The sequence below is a fragment of the Chrysemys picta genome, chromosome 10, assembly GCF_011386835.1.
Source record: "Chrysemys picta bellii isolate R12L10 chromosome 10, ASM1138683v2, whole genome shotgun sequence".
Taxonomy (NCBI): Eukaryota; Metazoa; Chordata; order Testudines; family Emydidae; genus Chrysemys; species Chrysemys picta.
In genome coordinates, this window is record NC_088800.1 from 86872508 (window position 1) to 86899869 (window position 27362).

General features: G+C 47.3%; 1 protein-coding gene across 3 annotated transcripts in view; it reads left to right on the top strand.

The window, feature by feature from the left end:
• Positions 1-418: 418 nt before the first annotated feature.
• Positions 419-27362, top strand: part of USP31 (ubiquitin specific peptidase 31) — a 60630-nt gene continuing 33686 nt past the window's right edge. For 2 of the 3 annotated variants that reach the window (XM_065560364.1, XM_065560365.1), the window contains exon 1: positions 419-1182. In XM_065560364.1, coding sequence (XP_065416436.1) covers positions 592-1182 — 591 coding nt within the window. In that variant the 5' untranslated portion in view covers positions 419-591. Of the gene's footprint in view, positions 1183-10026; positions 14412-27362 lie in introns of those variants that run through there. The other variant, XM_065560366.1, reaches the window with a different exon arrangement.

The window sequence follows — 27362 nt, forward strand, 5'->3', positions numbered from 1 at the left end:
CAGAGGAGGGACAGGCGGGGCAGTTGGTGACAGGTGGGGCAGATGGTGACAGAGGAGGGACAGGCGGGGCAGTTGGTGACAGGTGGGGCAGATGGTCACAACCCGGCCGCTGGTGCCACCCAACCCCATTCCCCGGCCTGGCTCTGTCCCGGGACCCGGGGCGCGGGCTGCCCGGTGGGCAGGCACTGAGGGAGGCGCCAGGCAGGGTGCTGCGCACAACGCGGCCCCCGGAAAGGTTTCCCGCCAGGGCCGGGACTGTACTCGGGCCGAGGTGGTCCCCAGGCCGCCCCTCGGGGGAGCGGGGGCGCAGTCCCCGCGGCGCCCCCGAGCGGGCTGGAACGCGCCCCGTAGTAAAGATGGCGCCCGGCCTGCCCGTCCTCAAGATGGTGGCGGCGGCCTCGCGGCGGGCACGTGACCCGCTCGGGCTCCGCCCCCCGGCGCCCCATGGAGTCCCGGTGAGCGCCCAGCGGGGAGGGAGCCGGGCTGCAGCCGCTACGGGAGGCCGCGGGCGGGCGGACGGGCATGCAGCGGCCGGCGGGCTGAGCGGCCGATCGCAGCCCCCGCCGGGGATGTGCCCTGGGCCCCGGCGCCATGTCCAGGGTGAGCGGCCCCGGGCCGGCCGGCGGCCCCAAGGAGAAGCGCTCCTTCAGCAAGCGGCTGTTCCGGGGCCGGGCCGGCGCGGGCTCGGCCCGCTCGCTCAGCAGCTTCATGAGCCGGGTGCTCAAGACCCTCTCCACCCTGTCGCACTACAGCTCCGAGCCCGAGGCGGGCCGGGGCCCGGCGCCCCCGCCGCCCAGCGGCCTGGCCAGCTGCTTCCCCCCGGGCCGCCCGCCGCAGAGCCCCGAGCCCGAGCCGCCGCCCGAGGCGCCGGAGCCGGGCCCGGAGCCGGTGCCCGGCGTGGCCGGGCTGAAGAACCACGGGAACACGTGCTTCATGAACGCCGTGCTGCAGTGCCTCAGCAACACCGAGCTCTTCGCCGAGTACCTGGCGCTGGAGCAGTACCGCGGCGGGGGCGGGGGCGAGGCGGGCGGCGGGGGCGAGCCGGCCCGCCCCGGGGACGGGACCCCCCCCGACAACGGCGCCCCGCCGCCGCCCAAGGGCGAGGTCACCGAGCAGCTGGCGCACCTGGTGCGGGCGCTCTGGACGCTGGAGTACACCCCGCAGCACAGCCGCGAGTTCAAGGTGAGGCTCGCCGGGCTCGCCTCGGGGCCGGGCTCGCCTCGGGGCCCGCCCGACGCCTGTCTGGCCAGGGCTGTCCTCGGCGAGATCAGCGCTCGCTGCGCCCCCGGCGCTGGCCGCCAAGCGGGGCTGGGCTGGGACAGACAGGGCAGGGGTCTGCTCAGGGCGGCCCGGCTAGGCTCCGCACTTGGTTTGAAGTGGGGCTGATGTATCGCACAATGGTGCTGTGGTCCCGCACACCGGCATCCCTTGTTCACACCGCTAGCTTGGCCCGGGCTAGGGGGAAATCTGTCCGCCTTTGGAAGGACTAACAGGAGGACTTGTAACTAAAAAACACAAGAGGAAAGGCAGGTTATACAAGGTCATAGCTTAGTAATACTGTACATAGGCCGGGCAGGGAAACTTTTTGCCTTGAGGGCCACATCGGGTTTCCGAAATCCTATGGAGGGCCCGTTAGGGGAGGCTGTGCCTCCCCAAATAGCCAGGCATGGTCCGGCCCCTGCCCCCATCTGACCCCTCCCCCCCCAGGTTCTTGCCCCCTGACGTCCCCCCCAGGACTCCTGTCCCCATCCAACCTCCCCCCCCCGTTCCCTGACTGCCCCCATCCAACCACCCCTTCTCCCTGACCACCCCCAGATTCCCTGTTCCCGACTGCCCCTCCTCAGGGACCTCTGCCCCTATTCAACCCCCCTGTTCCCTGCCCTCTGACCATCCCGACCCCTATCCACACCCCTGCCCCCTGACCACCACCCCGAACTCCCCTGCTCTCTATCCACACACCCCCCTCCGCTCCCTGCCCCCTTACCACGCTGCCTGGAGCACCTGTGGGTGGCGGTAATACAGCTGTGCTGCCCCGAGCACCAGGACAGGTAGCTGTGCTGCCCAGCTGGAGCCGGCCAGGCCACCGTGCAGCGCAGAGCACCGGGTCAGGCCGCAGTTCTGCACCTGAGCTGCCCGGCAAGAGCTCGCAGCCCCGCCGCCCAGAGCATTGCGCCGGTGGCGCAGTGAGCTGAGGCTGCGGGTGGGGGGGAACAGCAGCGGAGGGGCTGGGGGCTAGCCTCCTGTGCCAGGAGCTCAGGGGCTGGGCAGGAGGGTCCTGCGGGCTGCAGTTTGCCCATCTCTGACATAGGCTGACCTAATGTTTAACTATTTTATTTACAAGTGTGAGGGCTTTGGTATACAGTAGGGCAGGGGCTTTCAAACTGCGGGTCGCAGCCCAGTACTGGGTTGTGGAATGTAAGGCACTGGGTCACGGTGGCTCCGGTCAGCACGGCTGACTGGGCCGTTAAAAGTCCCATCGGTGGTGCTGCCTGGCTAAGGCGGGCTCGTGCCTGCCTGTTCTGACACCGCACTGTGCTCTGGAAGTGGCCAGCAGCACGTCTGGCTCCTAGGCGGGATGGTGGTGGTGGTGCCTGCTGGCAAGAGCTATGTGGAGCCACTTGTGTACCTCTGCTTAGGAGCCGGCCCTGCTGCTGGCTGCTTCCGGGCGCAGCACAGTCCACGGTGCCAGGACAGGCAGGAAGCCTACCTTAGCACCCCTGCTGTGCTGCTGACCGGGACCTGCCCCAACCACAGGGTGCCAACGTTTCTTGGCGTTGGTGGGTGCTTGCATGGCCCTGCCCCTCCCCAAATCCCTGCCCCGGCCCCGCCTCTTCCCCGAGCATGCCTTGTTCCTCCTCCCCCTCCCTCCCACTGCATGCTGTGCGAAACAGCTGTTTTGCAGCGCAAGCGCTGGGAGGGAGGGGGAGAAGCAGGACTCAGTGGTGTGCTCAGGGGAAGCGGAGGTAAGCTGGGTCGGGGAGCTGACGGTGGGTGCAGAGCACCCACCAATTTTTCCCCATGGGTGCTCCAGCCCCAGAGCACCCACAAAGTCGGTGCCTATGGCCCCAACCTTGCACCCCAATCCCCTGCCCCAGCCCTGAGCCTCCCCAAACCTGGAGCCCCTTTCTGTACCCCAAGCCCCTCATCCCTGGTCCCAGCCCAGAGCCCCGTCCCCACTCCCACATCTTTCTATGTCTCCAGGCATTCCATTCCTGGCCCCATCCTCCCAGGCCTCACCCCTGCACCCCAACCCTCTGCCCCAGCCCTGACCCCCTCCCACACTCCAAACTCCTCATCCCTAGCTCCATTGGGTTGCAGGCATCAACAATTTTCTTCAATTGAGTCTCCAGAAAAAAAAGTTTGAATAACAGTGCACTAGGGAGATTCCTTTATTGTTTCAATTAAGTGTTTTCAGGAGAAAGGAACTCTTTTTAGTGGATATTTATCTTTTTATTCTTGGCCACAAATGTTTATCTTCTATTAAGAAGCTGGGACCAGATGTGGCCCACTAGCTCAAGTATGAGCAGATTCATAAGGCATGTTATGTTATACATAGGTATTGGTTAGTGACTGCCAATGTAGCTTTTTGAGTGACTCCTAGATTTCACTAGGTGTTGTTTCTCACGGTTCTGAGTAAGCAAAGATGCTAGCTGGCTGTAAACAGACAAACAGCAGATCCGCGTTTTCAAAGTTTGAAACTTCTGTAATGCAAAGCAAAAAACTAAATGGTGAAATTGAGTGTGAAGGTAAACTTGGCAGTGTTTGCAAACAGCTTGTTTCTTGTCTGTAGAGCAGCAGTTGCTGGTTAACCTGGCTATGCTAGCAATACCCTGCTTACTGTCTTAAACTAGTTCACTTTTAAGTTAGCCCCCCTCTCTTTACTCAGCTTCAGTCTCAAGTTCCAGTGGCTAACTTTGCCCTTGGGACTAGTTTGCCTGAGAACTCTTCTCTGAATAAGTTTATAACTTATTAACATCAATACCAAACCAGGCACGTAGCAAGTTAAGTGTGTACCAGACTTTGTTTTGGTGGTCTTTTCTTAACTTAAACTTTATTCCAAAATCCCTTGGAACAGAATTCTGGGGTTCTTGACATGTCTGAAATAATATGTATAGTTGTGTGGCCCATATATTGCTAACTGAAAGCTGCCTGGTGGAACCAACTTGTGGCTGTGAGCAGAAGATATATTTCAGTCGTCTGATTTGCAAAGCTGAGCAATGAACAGTTTGTAATGGGTAAATAGTACTCTCTCAAGTAGTCCCCTGTAACAACTGCTTGCTTTTGCCTCAGGCCACGCTTTTTCTTTGGCATTTCTATTTCTGGATGTGAAAAGGGGATTGATTGTTTGTTTTAACTTGTGGTCTAATCATAAGTATTATTGGGCTAGGTTACTTCTTGGTGTTCCTAGGAGAGATCTCACCCTAGACTTGGTCTACACAAGAAAAATTATTACCTGTATTACAACAACTGCCACCAATATTGCAGGCACTGGTGTATTCATGGCACCAGGACAGGACAGAGCAGATCTGCATGACTGCCCTAGCAGCTTACCGCTAATACAGTGGTTTGCAATCTATTTACCATTGAGGGCCGCATATGCAGCTCTTTCTGTGTTGTGTGGACCACATCCACGCAATATATAGGACATCCTCAGGGCCACAGAGGTAGTATATCTCATAGAACTGGAAGGGACCCTAAAAGGTCAAGTCCAGCCCCCTGCCTTCACTAGCAGGACCAAGTACTGATTTTGCCCCAGATCCCTAAATGGCCCCCTCAAGGATTGCACTCCCAACCCTGGGTTTAGCAAGCCAATGCTCAAGCCACTGAGCTATCCCACCCTCGTCACACGGGCTGCAGCTGTGTGCTGATTGGGCCACAGGTTGAGAACCATTGCACTGGTGCTGTAATGTGACTTTCAATTTTGTAGTCTAGCTGCAGGTGCTGTAGGACGTGGTGTTAGTGATTCACTTCCCAGCATGATGCTGGGGAGTACTGTATTGACGCTGTCTTTCAGGAGGAATGCAAAGTGTGGTTCTGATTTGAAACATGCCTCTCCATAAGGGGCCTTGTGGGATTCAACTTTTGTATTTCAGCAGCTCCAGAGACCTAACTTAGCCTCTAAGTGTCTTCAAAAAAGCAAACTATCATTTTACATGATAGTGCCACAGACTCAAGCAATAAATCAAATGAGGTTCTTTCTGGCTCATATATGGTCACCAGTAATAAATATTCTGCAGATCAGATTCTATCCTTAGTAACTCCAGTATTTTCATTCTCAGTGTTTTATTGAAACTTGATAAACAATTCTGTTGGTTTTGTGAGAGCCCGAAAAGCATCCACCTTGCTGTCTGGACTCGGCAGTGCTAATGTGTTAAAACTAAAACTTGTTTTTGTCACTCAAGTGAGCAAGTCTGACTCTGATTACATGCAGAAAGTAGGTCTGTTGAATAGCAAGATGCCATTCTTACAGAGTCAGTCATTTTAAAGAGTAGATTCTTACACTCAAACCAAGTTTCTGACCATGTGAAAATATCCAATTTCACTTTTTGCAAGAGTGGAGGATTTTAATCTCCACATCTGTGCCAACTCCTGTTTTACTTGGGTGCAATCTGCCTACTTCAACATTTCTTCTGCAGTTTTAGTTTCTGCCCTAAGACACTGTAAAGTGTTGTGCTGTTAAATAGCTGTGCTGTTTGCCCCAGAAGTCAGGTCCCTTCTGTGGTGGGGGGAAAGTGATCTTGTGTCTGTAGTCTTTAAAGCACTGTAGATCTTTGGGATGAAAGGCACCGGACAAAGCTACAGTAAGAGAGGTTATTCCTGGGCTAACTTTACTCCTAGCATAGTGAGAGTACAGTACTACTAAACTACCTTCTTTGTAACAATGACTCTTTGGGGTATCAAAATTCTGCGCTCCCATGGAGGATTAAGAGACGGTGGAGACTTCATTTTGTTCATCTAAACGGAGAATTCTTTTCCTGCACGGTGGGATGAAGAGACGATGTACCGGATTCTAGCAAGAGCAGCCGGAAATGTGGTTTGTGGGTCTGATGTGGCTCTTGAAGGCCCCGTAGGACTCCATTATCCAAATGGTGGTGCGACCAATGGAGACTGCAGGTCCTAGCATTCAGTGCTCTGTCTTGATCTGAGCAACTAGGTCCCATCAAATTCCAGAATATGTAATCTTAACATGCTTTACTTTCTTACTGAAGATAGACAGTAATATCCTGACCCACCCTATGTATACAGTAGATGTGCCCTTTTGATTCCTGTTCAATTGCCCATTTGGGGGCTGCACTGACACAATTTGGGCTCCCTGATCTTCTGAATTTGGGACAATGGCCAGCAATCCGGTCTGTTTCCACACAGGAAATCCACTGATGTCTTTCCAGTGCAGTCCTGCTATTTCCATGTTTTTTGTTGTGGAGGTCTTTCAATTCACTTGTGAGCTGGGACCCACTAGCTGCTGTCCCTGTCATGTGCATGGCACAGCTAACTGCATGTTCAGTGATTACATTGTGCATAGTTGCAGTGTAGGGTCTTCATGTGAGTGGGCACTTCTGTTTTCAATACTGAGTATCATGCTGGGCAGTATAAGCACTGGAAGAACAGATCCCTTGAACTGCAGGAATAATGAAACCATTTCTGGAAGTGCTTGGGGACGCTGACACATGAAATCATTATTTTTCTGATAGTGCCTGGAGCGTGCAAAGTGCTTCCTGAATATAGAGAGGATGGTCCTGTCCCAAGGAGTCCACAATCTAAAAACAAGTCTTTGAATGGATCATACAGACTATTACCAATTACTCCTTCAACTGATTATTTGATAATGGCAGTTGAACTTGCATTTGGAAATTTATACATGACTTCAGATTGCAGAGGAGTTTACATTGCAGTGACAAAATGGTGATGGAAGGCGGGGAACGGAATATATTGTAAGCTCTTTGGGGCAGGGACCATCTACTACTCTTGAACTTGTACAGTGCCTCCATGAGGCCTCACTTGGTTGGTCTTTAAGCACTACCGTTAGGAACATGATTAATAACAATAATACCTAGATAGAAATAACTCCTGCCTTCAAAAGATTTTAGTAGAACTCTTTTCTGCATTCCCATCTCTCTCAAAATCCCCACTCCCGCTAGGTGAACTCCTCTTTCTAGATATTAGTTGTATGTCTCTCTGGCATACAGTCTTTTGAGTCACCCGAGGAGCCTTCTGGATGATCTCAAAAGCAACATATCCTGGGGAATGCTGTTGAGAGATTGTCTGAATGAACAGTCAGTAAGCTGGGGTGTAAATCTACCTTGCAATAGCCTGCCGCTCATTAGCTGTCTGTGTGAACCCTGCTGTCATGCACTAAAAGTTCCCTAGCGTGCTTTGATATACTGCTGTTTATCCTATTCAGAGGGGCCACACGGACAGTAGATTCACACCCTAGCTTACTGTGCACTGTTTAGACTGCCACTGAGTAAGATCCATCTTCACATCTGCAAAGAGTGAGCAAGCCAGCTTCTACCAGCTACAAAGTGACTTGACAATTACACTCTGTCAGGTGCTCAGCTGCCTCTTTACAAGAGACAAGCTGTTTCTAGTGAATTGACTTTTTGCATTCTCTGTCGCGAAGTGTAACCATCCTGAGCCTGCCGTTAAATCCTATATTTATGGGATTATATGCTAACTGGCTGATTTGCACAATGCTTCTTAAAGGTGTAAGTAAATACTCTTGTGTGGCTAAGGCGGGGACTGTAAAGTAGGGGATAAGGAGAACTTGAATTTTTCAATTTAAAAGTGAGCGCTAAATGAATGTTATCCTGTTATCAGAAGCAACGCAGTGTTTCCTAGTTCTATCCTTTCCTTAGTTAGTCTTTAATACGTTTATTGAAGTTTGAAGGTATCTAGAGGAGAGCAATTTGCACCCCATCCTAAGAACAATTTCCTATGCAGACTTTTTGGAAGCCCTAAATGCTAGTTACCAGAAAATAATTACCCAAAGGTAAAGTTCCTGTAACAGTGTTAGTGTAGCAGCCAGCATGCTATGGAAATTCCAGTCCTCTTTGCTTTGTGATGGAGTCAGACTGTTGCTGGACAAAGACAGTTTCCCATTCTCTCTGTGGAGTAAGTTGGGATGGGGGAGAAAATGCTGATCTGCAGGGATTGTCGACTTCCTACTGTCACTTGCACCCCTGCTGACTCTTGTCTCCTCCTTGATCCTTGAGTGTCTCTTCTCTTCTATTTGCCTGCTCTTATGACTTGCCTTCTGAGAGAGAGCACCTCAGTCTGAACCCTTATTGACAGCCCTTTATCCTTCTCGATGTTTCTGTGGCAGTTAAGGTGTGTTCTTCCTTTCAGTTTGCCTGTGAGAAATTGCCTAACCCCTGGTCCATGAATCATATAATCATATTTTTTAAAAACCCGGAAAATCAGGTTAAGACAGAGAGTTTGTATAACATCTCTCTTGTAACTCTGCGGAGCTCAGTGGAGCAGGCTTGCCTTAGCTAATTCTACAGTGAAAAGATGATGTTTATATAGCTAGAATCAACATCCACTCTTTGGTCAGATGTGCCTGAGACACCATGTTTTGTGTGTCCCAGGATCTCTCCAGTCTCCTAGGACCTGTTTTATTTTTTTAAATAAAGCCCTGGATTTGTGTCCTGGCCTCTGATCATGGGGGTGTCTGAAGCTCATTATTCAGTTCCACTGGATTATCGTTGTTCCAGACCGATGCTTTGTGTGTAGTCCGTTGTGGGTAGATCCACAGATGGTGTCTGCAGCCAGTTCCCTTAAAGCAACCCAGCCTCAGGCCTCCACCCAGACACCCAAGTCAAATATGAGGATTACTGTAAATCTTACTGATCACATAAAAAAAATTCTACCAATCCCAAAGAATCAGACACATTATCTCCCAGGTTAATGAATGTTCCGGATCTTACCCAAATACACGCTTACAGCCAATTCTTATTAACTAAACTAAAACTTATTTACAAAAAAAAGGAGAGGAGGAGTATTGGTTAAAAGATCAGTATACATAGAGACATGAGTACAATTCTTGAGATTCAGATTCCTAGCAGAGATGGTGAGCTTTGTAGTTGCAAAGACTTCTTTCAGAATTAGTTAATAGGTTATAGTCCAATATTTATATTCAGGGTGATTCCAGGTTAGGACTAGAGATCTCAATCTTGGGCTTAAGCTTCCTCTGCATGAAGCATCAAGCCGATCTGAGATAAAAAGGATTGGGACCCAAGGCATCTTTATACAGTTCGGAGTCTTTAGGCGAACAACAGGTGGTCACGGATACTTTGATGTAGATCTATTTCCTAAGCATCACTGGTGATTAGCTACCTGACTTAACACAAGGCAGTTTATCCATTAGGCAATCTATCACAAACTTTAAAGAGACACATAGACAATGACATTATTGCACCCAAGATTCATCTAAATGTTAATATTCCCTTTTGGTCTCTGAATCAATAGCTATAATGACAGACAGGAACTGTGTGTTTACATGGCTAGCATTTAACAAGATATGAGTACATACATACAATTAGTATCACCTCTAATTTCTAACAGTACAGTTAGGCTAGAACTTCGAAATGCAGATCTACCATGGAATGGCCCTAATTACCATTTACATATTGTTCTAATATCTCTCTAGTGCAGGGGTCGGCAACGTTTAGCACGCGGCTCGCTAGGGTAAGCACCCTAGGGGGCCGGGCCAGTTTGTTTACCTGCTGACGCGGCAGGTTCAGCCGATCGCAGCCCCCACTCGCTGCGGTTCACCGTCCCGGGCCAATGGGGGCGGCAAGAAGCGGCGCAGGCGAGGGATGTGCTGGCCGTGGCTTCCCGCCGCCCCCATTGGCCCGGGTTGGCCGACTGTGGCAAGTGGGGGCCGCGATCGGCCGAACCTGCCGCGTCAGCAGGTAAATAAACTGGCCCAGCCCGCCAGGGTGCTTACCCTGGCGAGCCACGTGCCAAACGTTGCCGACCCCTGCTCTAGTGGTTACAAGTTTCAGAGTGGTAACCATGTTAAATCTGACATCAGGAATCATAACATTCAAAAACCAGTAGGGGAACACTTCAGTCTCTCTGGTCACTCAGTAACAGACCTAAAAGTGGCAATTCTTCAACAAAAAAACTTCAAAAACAGACTCTAACGTGAAGCTGCAGAACTGGAATTAATTTGCAACCTGGATACCATCAGATTAGGCCTGAATAAAGACTGGGAGTGGTTGGGTCATTACAAAACTAAACTTAATTTCTCCAATACTAATTTCTCCCTACTGATACTCACACCTTCTTGTCAACTGTCTGTAATGGGCCACTCTCTTACCACTTCAAAAGTTATTTTTTCTCCCTTGGTATCCTGCTGTTAATTGATTTATCTCATTAGATTGACCTCACACTCGGTAAAGCAACCCCCATCTTTTCATGTATTTATACCTGCTCCTATATTTTTCACTTCATGCATCTGATGAAGTGGGTTCTAGCCCACGGAAGCTTATGCCCAAATAAATTTTTTAGTCTCCAAGGTGCCACAAGGATTCCTTGTTCTTTTTTCTCTAATGGTTGAGTCTGGGTCAATTATCCTGTAAGCGGCATAACCCTTTCTGTCACATTTTGTATAAGATTTGTTGTAATTATATAACAGTGGTAGCAGCAGTTAATATATGGAGATATACCTATCTCATAGAACTGGAGGGGACCCTGAAAGGTCATCAAGTCCAGCCCCCTGCCTTCAGTAGCAGGACCAAATACTGATTTTTGCCCCAGATCCCTAAGTGGCCCCCTCAAGGATTGAACTCCCAACCCTGGGTTTAGCAGGCCAATGCTCAAACCACTTAGCTATCCCTCCCCCTGACCACAGTGATTTGTGTGGTCATATTTTAATAACATCACGGGGGACTGTATGAAAAAATTAAACTGGAAGAGAAAAAGCAGCAAATTATCTTGAAGCAAAGGTACTTTCCAGTCCTAAATTGTAATAAGCCTCGCTCAAAATAAGCCACTTCTCAGCAAACACCTGATTTGTTGAGAGGAGAGGCCAGGCCAGGAGGGAGCCAGAAGGACTGTAGCAATGTAAAAAGGGACTCTGCCTGCCTGTCGAGAGGGGGGGTTGCTTGGGGAACTAGATTAAGATACAGGCACCAGCTGGAGGTGTCTGAAGAAGCTAGGCCTGTCTAGGTTACCATTGGGGATGGTAAGCCACTTGGTGAGATAGACATGCATGTATATTTCTAAAATCCTTTTTCTTTAAGTGCTTGATTCCTACAACATAGCAATGCTTTGGTTTTGAGGAAGCTGTTTGGTATATGTAGTGACCACTGGTCCAGAATTCCTGAAGGGAAGAACCTAGTCAGACCTGCTTGATAACCATGATTGGTGGAGTGGGCTCTGGGCTGCAGCATCCTGGGTAAGAGTGGGAGAATCATGGAATTCCGTCCCAGGAGAGGTAAAAGCATGAGGCCCGACCTCGGGGGGTGGGGCGGAGAAGCACTCCCAGAGACCAGAAAGGGGGCAGAGATGCAGTGAAGCCTGCAGCTGTGATAATCTCCTCCCAGATCGTGAACTCCTGCCAAGCAGATGGATTCTAGCCTGCCAGGGGACTCAACATCTTTGTCCACGTTTAGAACTGTAGAATAGCTTTAACTTGTTCTTACTGTAATTGTACTCTCTACTAAATCTCTTTTTGACCCATACTAACCCTTCTGCCACAACTGCTTCTGCTTCTGAGGGTTCACATGGGCTCTGGCTTTTTAGAAAAACAACTTGATGGCAGCTCTTCCTCTCTTCTGAAATCTAGCTACTTGCATCTGTTTGTTTGTACAGGACCTTCTCAGCACTAGCTTCGGGAGCATAGCCCTATGTAATGGAGCTGGGCGGGGTTGGAGGGGAAAGTTTCCCAGCGATTCTGAGGAAGCGCTGTTGAATGTAGCGGTGGAGTGTGTTCCCTCTCTCTGCTTTGGGTGACTCTACTTCCTCTGGTTCTCATGCCCTTACAGAATGTAACAACCAGCATCTCCTGGCTGCTCAGCAGTTTTTCTCCCTAATGAGAGCAGCTGCTCTAACTAGTGCCAATTTCGCAGCCGATGCTTCCTTTCTCCTCTTTGTAATGTTTGGAATTGGCAACAAGCAACTGCTGGGTAAGCAGTGCTGGGCCTCAGACTTGTTGTTCACAGGAGACTTGCCATTTCTTTTTCCGAATGGCTTTTGGACTCTGACATACATAGAACAATCTCTGCCATAGAGATTTTTAAAGCTGCTTACAGGATCTTGGTGTCCAATTTCCATTAAAAGCAGTGAGAATTAGGCTTTGAAAATCCCACTTTCAACACTCTCCAAACTCCATTAACTGGCCTTCCTTCGGCTCTTGTTCTCCTTTCTGATGGGGCTTCGGCTGGGAACGATATTCTATATTCTCTTTTGAACTTTACGTACTAACTGCCTGTCAATGCAGGACCTGAGTACATAGGCTATAAAGCATCCTTAATTGGCTAGAGCATGGTGATACTTTACCTTCTACAAGTTGGGGACTGCCTTTTTTTGTAACTTTGATTTAAAGGAGCATTGTAAGTTTAAGACACTTGATATTGAGCTGGATTCTTATCCGAGCTGATGGATCACTGCCGGGAGTGCTATAAATGTGATCACTATATTATATTGACAGAACTGCACCCATTCTCTTATTTGTGTCATTAGTATTTGTATAGAAATAAATCCTAGGGTTTCAAGATGCACATGCTTTGGGGACATTCTTGATGTAAGCACCAGTACTATGAGGAGCAATCTTGTAAATATTGTGAAAGTGCTGAAGTCCTAGAACGGGGTATAGTTCATTGCTCTGCAAAACTTAGTAGCAATCCACAGTCCTGGGAAAACCAAGTGCAGGGTAATGTTGGGTGCATTAGAAATACCATACACAGAAATCACAGTGGAAATGAGTGCCCAAATTGGGGTGGTAGTAGTTAAAGTCAGGATGAGTGTTGACTATTTAGAATATCAAGCGCTTTAATGAATGTTGCTACCTCTGTCCAAGGTGCAGAAGCAGTATCTCGCACTGGATGGAGTTAGCTCACAATGATTGATTGTTTTAGATATGGTAAATGCCACATGTTTGAAAAGGTGAGGGAAAGAGCATCTCCATCCTCAGGGGCTTTGCTTCGGTGGGGGAATAGAAACATCCTGCTAGGAGAGTTGCCCTTACCCCACAACAGCACTTGTGTGCAATCTGGGGACAGCAAAGCAAAATGTTCTGTGGACAAATGCATTCAAAGTGCATGTGGTATGAACAGTGAAATCCTTATGTACATAAAACCTTGGAGAGAGGATTGCGGCTTGTGTAACAGGGAGATTTCTTACCAGTTAGTACAAGTACGGTAAAGCATTATGTTCTGTATCAGTTTAGGTCAAGTCTGTACAAACGGTGAAATCTAGGGATGAAGGAAGAATTGATCCAATATACGGATTTAAAAAGGTGACTCTTAATGAGTGCTTAAGTCAATGGCTATTGATCCTACTTTCCTGGTAGATGGTGAGAGGTTAGAAATTCCCAGTCTGGTGCCTGGCCTGGACTGCCTGGCCCATGCTGACCTTCTGGGCAGGACTTTTTTCCTGCACATGCAGTCACTTGGGCCATGAGCTTCTCCGCTTCCCTCCCATGCATTTGACTAAAAGACAGTCCTTTTAGGAGAGTGATTCATTATTATAGGGGCAATGGGATCCCCCTTCCGGTCAGAGTTTAATATCTTGTATCTGCACATTCAGCACAGCGGTCAGTTGTTTTTATTCTGTACAAAGGGTTCAATTGCAAGGGTTCAAAACGCTGCCCTTGGGAGCCAAAAAATCTTACCACGTTATATCAAACTTGCTTTGATTCACCAGAGTGCGCAGCCCCGCCCCCCCGGAGCACTGCTTTACCGCGTTATATCCGAATTCATGTTATATCGGGTAGTGTTCTATCAAGGTAGAGGTGTAGTTGTATATGTAGTATGTGGTTCTAGCCTTCGCTCCAGGCCCACCCTTCTCCTGTTCTATGGATAGTTCTCCTTGTGAAAGAAGCAACTCAATGCACCGTTTAAAACTTGTTTAGGGAGCATTTCCCAGTTAATGTTTAGTGGAGTTTGCAGTGAGGCAGTACTGTTATCTGAAGTGCGCTCCACTCAGTGAGTGATCACTCCAGCCTGTCCGCTCTGCTTCAGCGCGAGTGGATGGGATGCAGACTTGAACCCAGTCACCTCATGTTTGCCTTTTTCAGGCAGTTTCACGTGTTGGTAGTGCCAGTATAGACTGCTGGTGTGTTTGGCACTGTGCTTGTCTAGACTGGCTTAGATCTAGGCAAGGTGACGATGTGGTTGAAACGCCTGTCCCCTCTCTGTGCTATCACCGACAGAGATGTCATGGTGGGAGACTTCCAAAAAAAGGTTAGTATAGATGTGGTAAATTGAGTGTTAATCCCACAGCTGCTCTGTTAGTTGGTATCGTCAGGTGCCTTTTCTTAATAAAATTGAAAAGAGAGTTTTTAAAAACCTTCTGTAAAACAATTGCAGCACTTCTGGCATGTTATCTAGAGTAAATGTGACCTGCTATTCACTAAAGTCTCGGGTAGTCTTGCTGAGTTAATATTTTTGTGTTTAATCATCAGTAAAATCTGAGCTTTGCTTTTACTACTTGTCTGTAGTTGCTACTAGAAGACGCCACACATCTTTCAAAATGCTAGTCAGTGTTTGCTGCCTCCTTGCTCTGCTGACTCTGAGGAGGTCCTCCTCAGGCTGCTGCTTTGATCTGTCAAGTTCAGTGGCTTGCTGGCCATTTGAGTTTAATGGGTGAGTTTGATCTGTGAATGGTAAAGGAGAAGGAGGTAGAAACTGAAAGCAAATTTCCATGTTGAACAGCCAGGAGATGCATTGCTTGCAAAGCCAGGTCTCCAGTAAGGAAGAAGTGACAATGAGGCACAATGACATCTCTAGAAGGCAAAGGAAACAAACGCAAGGAGGGGGAATCAACTGTCCAGTTGTAGCTGTGCGCTGCTTTGCCAGATAGAAAAAGCTTTTAGTGCTAATTAGGTATGTGATCTCAGAGGTGGCTGGGCCTGTAACTTACGTGTCATCCTTTAGCTATAAGATAAAAGTTAATCTGCAAAAACATCGAACTGACCCTTTTGGTCACCCACTTTTACATGATAAAATAAGTGAGTGACTTGTTCCAATGAGACTGAAATTAATCCATATGTCCTAACCCCCTCATTTGCAGACTAGCATTTATAGGTGAGTGTGCTTGCCACTGAAGTGAGCCTGTTCAGGGACCCATTTGAAAATTTGGCCTTTAAGAATAATTAGTGACATCTAACCATTTTAGATGTGACTGACATGACAGTTGACTTCTCATTATTTTACAGGTTTCAGAGTAGCAGCCGTGTTAGTCTGTATCCGCAAAAAGAACAGGAGTACTTGTGGCACCTTGGAGACTAACAAATTTATTAGAGCATAAGCTTTCGTGGACTACAGCCCACTTCTTCGGATGCATATAGAATGGAACATATATTGAGGAGATATATATACACACATACAGAGAGCATGAACAGGTGGGAGTTGTCTTACCAACTCTGAGAGGCCAATTAAATAAGAGAAAAAAAACTTTTGAAGTGATAATCAAGCTAGCCCAGTACAGACAGTTTGATAAGAAGTGTGAGAATACTTACAAGGGGAGATAGATTCAATGTTTGTAATGGCTCAGCCATTCCCAGTCCTTTTTCAATACAGCACATGAAATGTGTTGGGAGCTTTACAGAAGAAATAAAAGCAAGTCCCTGCCCCAGTGGGTTTACAGTCATAATTTGAGATATGAGGCAAAAAGGTGGGAAGGGAAGTGACTTGCCTAAGATTGCACAGCAGGTCAGTGGCAGGGAACTAAGGTCTCCTGAGTCCCAATCCTGTTCCCTGTCTCTGCATTTTAACTACATTTTGAATCCTGTTCATGTGAAAACAGCATCCGCATCCCGTCCTTGGTATTTTGCCCAGTAGTATTGAGACCCAGGTTTAGCTATATTGTTTGCTTCACCGAATGTTTATATTTTTAACAGCAGGGTTGTCTGCAAAGTCTTATCCCCGATTGCTGTGTGACCGAAGGCGTGGGTTATTTTACTGGAAGGCTTATGATTATTATGTCCCTGAAAATTGTTTTTTCTTCAACAAAATTAGAGAAAACTAGAAATAGGATCATTAAAGGTTACAACTAGAGGAATGGGGCTAATTGCTAGTGTTTTGCCAGACTACTGGCATAGGGAGAGCTGGGCAGTGTTCATTGATCTATGAATTTGTATCAAACGTGGGCTAGGAATCCACTGTGCTGCTTCTTAATATGCCAATTTCTATCGAATCTGTGACTTTCGTTAGGGAAAAGCAAAGTGGCACACTTCTCTCTGAAGAAGGCGAGTGCTCTGGTGTAGAACGGAACGAAGCAGCAGCTTCTGGGGGTGGCACGCTGCCAGAGAAGCTTCCGCTTTCCTCTTTGGAATGCCTTGCTTAGCGGTGTTTGGCAACAAGACTCGTGAAGCAATTTTGGATAAGGATAAAGAGCCTTAACGCTTCTCCTAGCAATTTCATATGCAGTAAGACGGTAAATCCTGATTTATCTTCATGATGGCTGTATTTCCTTCTTAAATTCTGAAAGACAGATTTTACAGCCTCGTCGTAAATTCAATCACAAAGGAAAAGGGTTCAGTTAATCAAAGTTATAAGCACTGTATTTTTAGTACCAGGGCAGCATGACAGTCAAACACGCTTGGGAGGCTAGTGGTGAGCTCAGTGCGTTGTCAGCTCCATGTCCATCTGAGACAGAGCAGGGAGCTTTTAAACAGCCATGGAGATGTTATTTGCATGTGGCTTATTCCTCTCCATCTACACAATAATAATGGATGGCCTGCTGTTTGTCTGGCCAGATGGCATTATTTGATGTGCTAAGGCTAGGAAGGTTAACTGTAGTACATACAAACATAACCAGCAGTGAGGGAGCCCTATAAAACCTGGAGCAAAACTTCACCAGGAGCCATAAAACTGGCTATTTCTGTGTGGACTAAGTATACAAAAGCTTTCTTGAAATGTCTACCTTCTGAGGTAGGAAGTGGCTTTTTATATTCACTAGGATACAACAGTCATTGGGAGGTACTGTTTTGAAATACAAATGTGCCATTTCAAAGGACTGTCCTTCTCTGACCCATCTTAAACTAGAGTAGAAGTCATGGTGAAGTGAATTTGGGCCATGGTCTTCCGACTGGCTGATCTTTCTTGTTAGTCCCCATGTTGCAGAATGTTCACACCGTGAAGCCAAAAAGCCCTGTGGAGAGACATCTTTCTTCCAATGGCTTTAGTGGCCATGTGACTATGCACTAACCTGCCCGTGCCACTTTGTAGGGCTAGGATTAGGACTTTTGGGAAGGTCAGTGAGAGGATTATTTGGGCTATCCTCTCCCTTTCCCAAATCCCACCCTCATATCTGATCCTTCTTAAATTGACGGGCGAGCTGATGGTGACCACCATCTAACACTCTCCACATCAGCTGGAAATCCGGGGGATGCTAAGCCTCCATCTGTTTGGGGGGTGGGTTGTGACCGAATGCACCCCTGTATTCACATCCTGCAAACCAGTGTCATTATCTTTGTACAGAATATGCCTTGGGAGGTATCAGTTTGAAAACTAATAACTCACTGGTCAATAATATCACGGTGCAATGGGTGTAGTAACATTATGTGTAAAGTTACGAATTCCCCCCTAGGATGTTGTTAGCACATGTTCAAACCAACGTAGCCCTGACTAAGCAGTAGTTAAACAGGTCTATCCTAAACAAAGAAATGTATTTACTTCAGTTAACATGTAAGCAGGAAAGAAGGTTCTTGGAACAGCGAGAAGGGTAAACCGGTTACTCAAAGACAAAGGACAAGCTGATGCCTCTAGTGAGCTGTCATCAAAGTTGATTAGCAATCACTGTTATGGTGGCCATTTTTGACAAAGAGGGGGAGTGGGAACAGATCAATCTGCATTTTAGCAGCAACATAGAACCTCTTTCACCAGGACACTCCATTGCTCTGTCCTGTCAGCTGGAAGGAACTTTGTCTAGGGGTAACCCTCAGGATAACGCATTTCAAAGGTGACTGGACTATAAAAGTGAGGGGGAAAACACCCCAGGTTATCTTTTTCTCTCCCTTCCCCTGTCTCTCATCTAAGAAGACAAAGGAACCAGCCTTTTGACTTTGGGTGTGATTCTGACCTGAAAATGTGGTCAGCAGTGTAGCTGGTAACATGGTGAGGATTTTACTTTGAATCAAATCTAGTTTAAGTTTTAGCTACTAAAAGGCATTTTATTTTGTAACCATTTCTGACTTTAATACCTTGAGTGAGTACAACTGAATCTCTTTGTAGTTAAATAAACTTCTTTTTAATCAAAACTAATCTAGTGTTGTGTTTAAACTGTACTGTTTGGGTAACTCTAGATATTCGGTCTGTTGTCCCTGTAAGGGAACAGATCTTCAATAGTTTGGTACTTTAACTGAACTGCCCAGGAGAGGGTTGGACAGTGCAGAACACACAATTTGGGGAAAATTTGGGACTGAGAGTGTGTTGGTCACCCTGCACGTAGTAACCAAGGCTGCTGGAAGCCAGCGTGTGGCTGGTGTGTAGCTGACAGGCTCCTCGGGCCAGAATTGCTGGACCAGAGCTGCAGCCTTACACAGACACTCGGGGTGTGCCCTGCATGCTGTTGGAGAGTGACCCAGGTTGGGAGATACAACAGCAAAACTTTGTGAGGCACCCAAGGTTTCAGGGCAGGTGGGGGTGGAACCCCTCGCTGGTATGCATTGCACCCTGGAATGTGACAGGAGTGTTGGGCACAGTTTTTCCCCACTGTTTCCTCTCTCTGTGTTCTCTTCTTATCTCTCTATTGGGAAGCATCAGCATCTCCTTCCCCCATTTTGTATGTGTGCTCCATTTTTGTTGTATTCTTCCCCTCCCCACAAACATTTTCTGTTTGCCCCCTCACAGAGATGCCCTTTCCTTCTCTGTCCCCAAGGAGGCACTGCAGTGGTGGGGCGGGAAGATGAACATGGAATCCCTCTTCCTGTTGCAGCCTCTCCTGGGATTCAGTCTCCTCTTTGGATACATCTGGGTTGGGGGAAAAAAGCTTGGGGTTTGCTCAGAGGTGGCTGAGGCTGAGATTAGTCAGAATTGGCTTTCTTCCTACTCTAGATGAACCCTTCCTTTGTTGCTGTATTACCTCTTCTATCTCTGCCTCTTCCCACCCACTCACCCCAGTTGATTCCCCTACTGTTAAGGGTGTGGGGAAGGGAGACTGTTTCGTCTGTTTCTGTGTCCTTTGCACTGGTTCCCTGCCTACAGCTAAATCCGCTCCTCCTCTGTACTGTCCTCTGTATCTGGAGGCCGTATTGGTCCCTTGATGGAGGAAGTCAGCTCAGTGGCTGGCAGGCCAGGAAGGAACATGTGTGGGCCCCACACTAGTCATTGCAAGCCTAGGTAGCTTTTTGGTTGCAGTCACCACTGTTGCGGGGACACTGTGTCCTGTTTTGGGGACAAATGGAAGATCTAGACTGTCCAACCCCTTTTTAGTTCCATGGCATTTGCTCTTGGCGATACAAACTCTGCATGTTCCAGATTTCGATTTCACCTTTATAGAGAAGGATAGCTGGCTGGGGAGGGGTGTGTGTGTGGAGGGGGGTGGAGGTGGACACGCTGGTCCTATGCACATAACATCCCGTGCTGCACATAACATCCCGTGCTCAGAGAGATCTGCCTGTAACATCATTTCCCGAATGCAGAATGAGGTTTGCATGTGATAAAAATCTGTCTTAACGTCACTGGGTGTTCTGTATTGAAAGATAAAGAGTAGAGATCTTTCCTGTGCACATCTGTGCCATTATGTTTTCAGACCTCTAATGAGCTAGCCCCATCAGTTTACATACACAATCCTTTCCACAGCTGTTTCCTACCAGAGATGTACTGGAAAATAGCAGACCCATATTTTTCCCATTAAAATCTTGTGCGTTCCAGGGAACAGAAACAACAAAATGAAAGGCTAATAATTCTGTTCCATGTGGTTTTATTTACTGTTTGTGATTAGAGCATTAAATTAGACTGGTTGTTTGGTCGATCTTGTGTGTGGTGTTCTGCACTGATGTAGCTGCACCAATATTTAGACACATTGCACTGGTGTGAACAGCAACTTGTGTCTGGATAAGGTTCCCACACTAGGGGTTTATGTCCATGTAGTTCCCTCAGTGTAGACAAGATCCGAGTGTGGAATTTGGAAACTTCCCCTTTTTCCTCCTAGTGACCCTGTTTCCCATTTCTACCCTCTAATTTTGTGAGATTGTAGTTGGTGGTAAGTGCTGGAGTTACTGCCCAGTGAAATAGGCTGTTCACAGAACTGGTATAGCATGGGCAGCAGAGCAAGCTTCCCCACACTGTCCTGCCAGACTTCCTGTGTCCTGATGTAGAGGTGTAATCTTCAGGGCCTTGTCTACACTGAGAATTTGATGCTATTTTCTCACTGCTGGCCTAAGTATCTGTGCAGTTTTACTCCTGTGAATCAGCACAGGCATTTTAGCACTCTCATCTGGAGCTGCCTGAGCAAAGGAAGGCAGGTGGCTGGTGTACCCTAGTAGAGCTGCACAGGTGCTAGGCTAACAGTGGGGAAAACAGCAGGAAAATCTCTGTGTGGGCACCACTTGAGGTGCAAGGGGGCTTCCTTATTCTGCGTCTGGCCCATGCAATCTTCCTTACCTGTCTACTGAAACAATGTAGTACTAATTGTGGTGGGTTTTCTTGTGGTGTGAGCACCTGCCCGTTTTGAACTGCCCAGAGATCCGTGTAGTGTGTTCTCATCTAGTGACTGGGCAGCAGGCTAGGAGAATGAGCTGGGGTTGTACTGTTGATCTGGCAGTGAGAAGTACCCTATCCCATTACTAAGCCATGGAATGTAAATTTAAAGAACTTCTTTTTTTTTTTGTCTTACTAAATTGCACTTGTATTGAAGAGTCTACTCTTGATCTTTTGTTTAGGTTCAATCGTGCTCCTTAGTACAGCCAGATTGTACTGTGTGTTCTTTGCTATATGTCTGTTGCTTTCTTTCTACCTTGCTTGTCCCTTGTTGATTACTTTGCTGCCACAGCATCTGATTAGAAGAAAGGCCATGTAACATTTCGCAGAGCCGCAAATATAAAGGTTTCAGTAACAACAAACCCACTTCAGAGCAGTGATGGCAGAAGGGGCCTGAATAGAATTGGGAACATGCTCTCCAGAGCAAAGCAACTCACGAGGGAACTGCCGCTGATGTTCTGTGGTACTTCCTGATTCACCTCCAATGACCTAGCAATCCATCTCCACAGGCAACTCTCTTTAGTCTCTGCCTGCTCCCTTCTCAGTGATCTGGAGTCGGAGTATCATGGAGACATCTGTGAGGCAGGGAAGGAAGATGATACTACCCAAGATGTGCTGTTTGCTGTTAGTTGCCTGGCTTTTCTCTCCATTATGAACAGAGACTTCCCTTTCTACAGGATTGGCTGGCTTCCATGTGGCGTGAAAGCTCATCCGTGAAGCTTTTGGTCAAATACCACTAGCCTTTTGATTGGAGTGATGTGCAGACAATAGTGGGGAAGGGGAAATGGGGCAACTTGGGCCTAGATTTCTGTAGACTATTTCTGTGTAGAAAGCTCACTTTTACCTTATATACCTCAAAGAGGGGATCTGCAGACTCTTTCCTCTGAGGCTTTTTCTAGACTAGGATTTTAAGGTGCGATGATAGCATGTATTGGCATATAACTAAAATGTTTTAAAATCTAATATAAACAAGGCACGCTGCCTTTGACATGCTAAACTGGTGGAGTTAAAGTTAACAGGCTAACATCACACCTAATCAAGACAAAGCCATAGAACTGCTTTTTGCTTGTACCTCTCTTCCTCCTAGCCCTCTGGCGACTGAGAAGGATGGCTGTGGGGTTGGTCTGTGAGGTAGACTTTCTGCCTCTTGGGGATAATAGCCTAGGCAGTTTCTCAATGAGTGAAGTGCTGTCTGGCGGGAAGGGTGAACGCTCTGACAAGGCTGTAAAGTGCAAATTTATTATTGTGGAGGCATTGGTAGCAATTGCAGAGTAAGGTTGTATTGAGATTAGCACTTAAACCGGGACTCAAATCCCTCTTTCACATTTGAATGAGTTGAATTTGGTCTACAAAGTTGGCCCAATAATTTAAGGACCAATTGAATTTTCTGTGTAACCTTTTTAGCAAAATATGTACTAATGAATGCTGAGGAAAGGTGTAAAAATGCTCCTTTAAAAAAAAAAATTGTCCTGGTTTTCACACATTTCTGTGGGTTTTTCTAGCTAATCCAACTTCAGCCACAGTTTCTTGGAGCATTAAACTTCATACATTTGTTCCTATATGTAGGATATAGCTCACTCTTGAAACCTTAAAATGCGTAGTTATTCCGCTAATTCTGGATAATCGAGTTTAGACTGCGCAAATCCATCAGGTCGTCTGTACTCTTAATGCTGTCCTTCTCCAGCTGTGTTGTGCATGTGCCCCAGGTGAGGTTTAAAACTACAATGTTCTGTAAATACCTCAGGCCCAGTTCAGTGCTGCCTGCTTGTGAATGCTAGTACATCACCTGTTTCTGATACAGTAGGCAAAGGGCTATGTTAGTACTGTATGTTCTCTGTCAGGACACTGTCCTTTCCGGGAGGCTTTCCAGCACTGTAGACCCACAAGTTCCCCTGCCATTCCTGACAGAGTGAATAGGTTTAAAATGTCCGCAAGCTATGACCCTCTGTATGGCAACCCTTTGGTTTGTGGGGGCTGTGGGTGGTGGTGGTGGTGGAGGAGGAATAGTGGGTCTCAGGTGCCTACAAGACTTTGCAGGTGGGAAGACAGTAGTCCCTGTGCAGGCATGAGCAGTAAATCCACTAATGTCAGTGGAAATTGCACATCTGTATTGAGAGCAGATTATATGCCTTAGCTTCCATTTCCTCTCATTTGCTGCTTCAGAGCAAGTGGGCAGATTACTGAGAACTAGAATAAATATTGATTGGCCCATTTCCCTCCCCAGCCGTGACCCCATTTCCTAGAGGGATAAAACAAGTAGCCCAACCTCCTTTCTCAAATCTGTTGTAATGTCTGATTGGGCGGGGAAGGGGGCTTGATAACATGAGCATGTGTGCAGAATGTCTGGTCTCTTCCAGCAATCCCCTGTGTTGGTCGTGCCGTTATTGCTGATTGTGTTGCTCTTACAGCCCCATTTTCTTGTTCCTGGTCCTGCAGGAATATTTCCTTACTGGCCTGGCAACTGTTGCATTGGGACAGCTTGTCCTGTCACATGCCTGGTATGGAAAGATAACTGTTTTTCAATTTCTTCACCGTAGTTTTCAGATCACCTGCAACTGGCATCCCCTAGCAGTTGAGCCTTGCTCAATGAGGAGTCTGAAAATTATTTTCTGGATACAATTGCTGAGACTGAGACACAGGAAGTGTTCTGCCCTGTGACCATTTGAGTTTGATGCGTGTCTCTCCTGGCTAATGAAAGTCAGAAGGAAGGTGCTGGGCCTCTTTCGCAGGTGACCTAGTCAACATGCCGAGGACTCGGAGGAAATGGTGGTTCCTGTTGCTCAGTAAATCCTCTCTCAACATGGCTGATCTCTCCACCTGTCACTCCACATCAAATCTCCCGTTATTGGGCAGGAGTAGTCCTCAAAAGCTGGGCAAAGCTGCTTCAGCAATATTGGCATTTTCAGCTTTTGAGCCTGGATATGCTGATTGTACAGAAATCCTTAGCTCTTTATGATCAGTTGGTCTGACCTTCTGCCTAACACAGGCCAAAGAGCCTCACTCATGAATAGCGCTGCAGCTGTGGTGAGGAGGATCCTAGCGGCTCTCTGGTAAGCTTTTCAGGGCAGGAGTCCCATCGCCTCCGTATAGCGCAAGGCACAATGGAAGCCTGACCCTGTTTGACGATCAGGTGCTGAGAGCTGGAGGTGAAATAATGTGTTGCGGTGGATCAGTTGCCAAAGGGATGCTATAGACCCATGGCTCTCAACCTTTCCAGACTCCTGCACCCCTTTCAGGGGTCTGATTTGTGTTGCGTACCCCCAAGTTTCACCTCACTTAAACTACTTACAAAATGAAACCTAAGAATACAAACGTGTCACAGCACACTGTTACTGGAAAAATGCGGACTTTCTCATTTTTACCATATAATTACAAAATAAATCAATTGGAATATAAATATTGTACTTGCATTTCTGTGTATAGAGCAGTATAAACAAGTAATTGTATGAAATGTTAGTTTGGACTGACTTCACTAGTGTTTTTTATGTAGCCTGTTGCAAAACAAGGCCAATATCTAGATGAATTGATGTGCCCCCTGGAAGACCTCTGCGTATCCCTGGTTGAGAATCCCTGCTATAGACTAAACACGCAATCTTTGATTTATTGAATGTGCTAAGGGGGACTTAAGGGGGGGTGGAGGGAAGAAACAAGCAGGGAGAATGAGTCTGTGGGAGATCTGAAAGCTGGGGTGCGCGTTGTGTGACAGGATGGCTAAACACAGGCAGCAGCGTTGTAAGCAGCAGTCTGGCCAGCACAATCCCTGAAACGGCTGGTGATGTTGAAGCTGAACTGCAGGTTTTCACAGCTAGTAAACTCCAACAAGCAGTTCCTGTTTGCGTCCAGGAAGAATCAAGTCTGGGCAAATATCAGTGCATGCACATGCTTCTAATACATTTCTGGGAACTCAAATGTAAATTAGGTGCATCCCTCTGGCTCCCAATAAGAAGTCAATGTAGCTCCTGTGTTTAAGCTTTCCCTGATGTGGAAATCCCTCCACAGACAGCACAGTCTCTCTCAATCCCTGCTCCAGCAGAGGGGTGTGTGTGTGTCAGTCAGCCATCCACACCACCCGCAGTCTCTTTGGGGAGTATTTGTTGGGTTAGTGGTGGTCATGCCCTTTGCTACCATCAGCTTGTTTACTCTGCTTCTATGTTCTGTCCCTTCCCTGACCCTGTCTGTTTAGGTTGTATGCTCTTCAGGAGAGGAACTGTCTGCAACTGTATATTTGTACAGTCCCTGGCACAATGGGGCTTCATTCCTGGCTGGTCCTTAGGCACGACCATGATAAACATGATGAATAACGTGGAGTGTGATTATTCCTAGGTGCATGGCACAGTCTGCTTGGGGGCAGAGTGACTGTCAGAATTTACTGAAGATGGGTGGGGGAGCAGGGAGATGGCTTTGGAGAACTTCAGACAGGAGCCTTTTTTGTAGATGGGAATATTGGAGGTAGAATCCAGGCTAGATGGCATGGGTCTGAGGACCTATCTGCTGCATACTTGTAAAGACAATGTGTTCAGCTAGAGAAAGCCGATTTCAAGGTGGTGCTGTGAAATATCAATTATTAGTATAGCTTGTCAATACTAGGGTCTCTTTAGATCTTGGACCCCTTTCAATCACACCTCTAAGCTACAGAGCCATGATGTTCCTAAGTATAGACAATGGTAAAAGTCCAGAGGTCTGCCTCCCCCACCCCAAATGCTTGGTTTTGAGTAAAGTCTAACAACCAGCATTTGAAATCACTTCTGCTCTACAAAGGTGAAGGGACTCAATCAGGTAATGCTATGCGCTGGTGCTGTTTCTTTGGGAGATGTAGTTCTTCATGGCTGCCAGCCTCTCTTTAATGGCTTCAGTCTAGGACAGTAGTATTATGATAAATAGTACTTTTCTGATAAATTAAAGTGCAGTTCTCTGGCAAATTTCCCAGTTCCTTGCCTGTCCCATCCATTAGACAGAGGCTAGGCTGTTGTACCCAGGCTGATAGCGAAGCCCTGTCCGTAACGACATATCTGATATGAAGGCAAACAGAGCTCTTCGTTCTAGGTTTGTGCACTGGGTCACTGATGTTTTATATTTACCAAAGGGAAAAGTTGCACATGCTTCGTTGATGAAACACTTGGTAAATGTGCTTTTGGGCAAGCAGCCCCTCGGCCAGGATTGTAGCAGTGGCTGGAATTTCTGTTTGCTAGTCCAGATAAATTTTGGATTTATGTAGCTATCTTCAAGGGTTGAGTGTCCTCAACAGAGGGTTATGATTTGTCTGACTTCTGGCTCTTTCACACAAGCTTGAGTCCAAAGACGCGTCTTAACAGCAGACACTTAAATCTAGGGATTCCATACGCTGAGTGTGAAGCTAATCAAGATATGTAGTGAACTCCTATCCAAAATGACTCCAAAGCACTTTGCAAACTGTCTTGACGTTTACCTACCTGTATATCACTGAAATGCAGCCACTTCTGGATCGAACAGGCAGTTGGTTGACAGTGCACAGCTACTCCACGAGTTCAGACACACAGTGAAGACATGTATCAGAGGGGTAGTCGTGTTAGTCTGAATCTGTCAAAAGCAACAGAGGGTCCTGTGGCACCTTTAAGACTAACAGAAGTATTGGGAGCATAAGCTTTCGTGGGTAAGAACCTCACTTCTTACCCACTTGCATCTGAAGAAGTGAGGTTCTTACCCACGAAAGCTTATGCTCCCAATACTTCTGTTAGTCTTAAAGGTGCCACAGGACCCTCTGTTGCTTTTTACAGTGAAGACATGTTGATTGTTTTGAAATAATAGGGAATTTATGGCCCAGGTGTACTACGAATCTAACTGTACTAGTTTGTGCTTAGCAGCATCTGTGTTGCAGGATGTTCGACCCTTTTAGGCTGTGACATGATTCCTAGCATGGGTTTAGAACTGCCAAAGCCGTGTTACAATGTAGGTGCCCTATCCATGCCAGAGGAGTATTACTGGCTTGGCTAGACTAGGAATGTAGATAGTTCCTCAAGACAGACTATTAATAATGGAGCAGGATTTTTCCTCTTATTCTCGGGGGGGGAAATCCCAGGTGCGTTTTACACCTTCTCCAAAAGACCTCTGTGCCAGCCTCCCTGCAAGTGCCTCTGCTCCACTTTAGTGGATCCAAAATGCACCTGCCTGATTTTTAGCTAGTACTAGTTCTACAGACTGATCACTTTGGTGCTGATCTCTTTGAATCAGTCAATGCATCACTTACATTTCTGTCTAAAATAGAAACAGGTTCCTTGGTAGCCTCTGCCTTAGCCCCGCTATCCAGTTTTCAGATCAGATAGCAACTTCCACATCTCCTGCGGCTCTCGGCTTACTTCAAGCTTGGCACAGAACCCACTGCCCCTTCCACCTGTAAACGCTCCACCTCGACAACAGGAAGCTGTATGTTTCTGAACCTAGCGGATAGCTGAGCCTGTTTCTGATCACAGGGCTGTTCTTGAAGGCAGATGTTCTGTCCCTGGGCTTGTACTG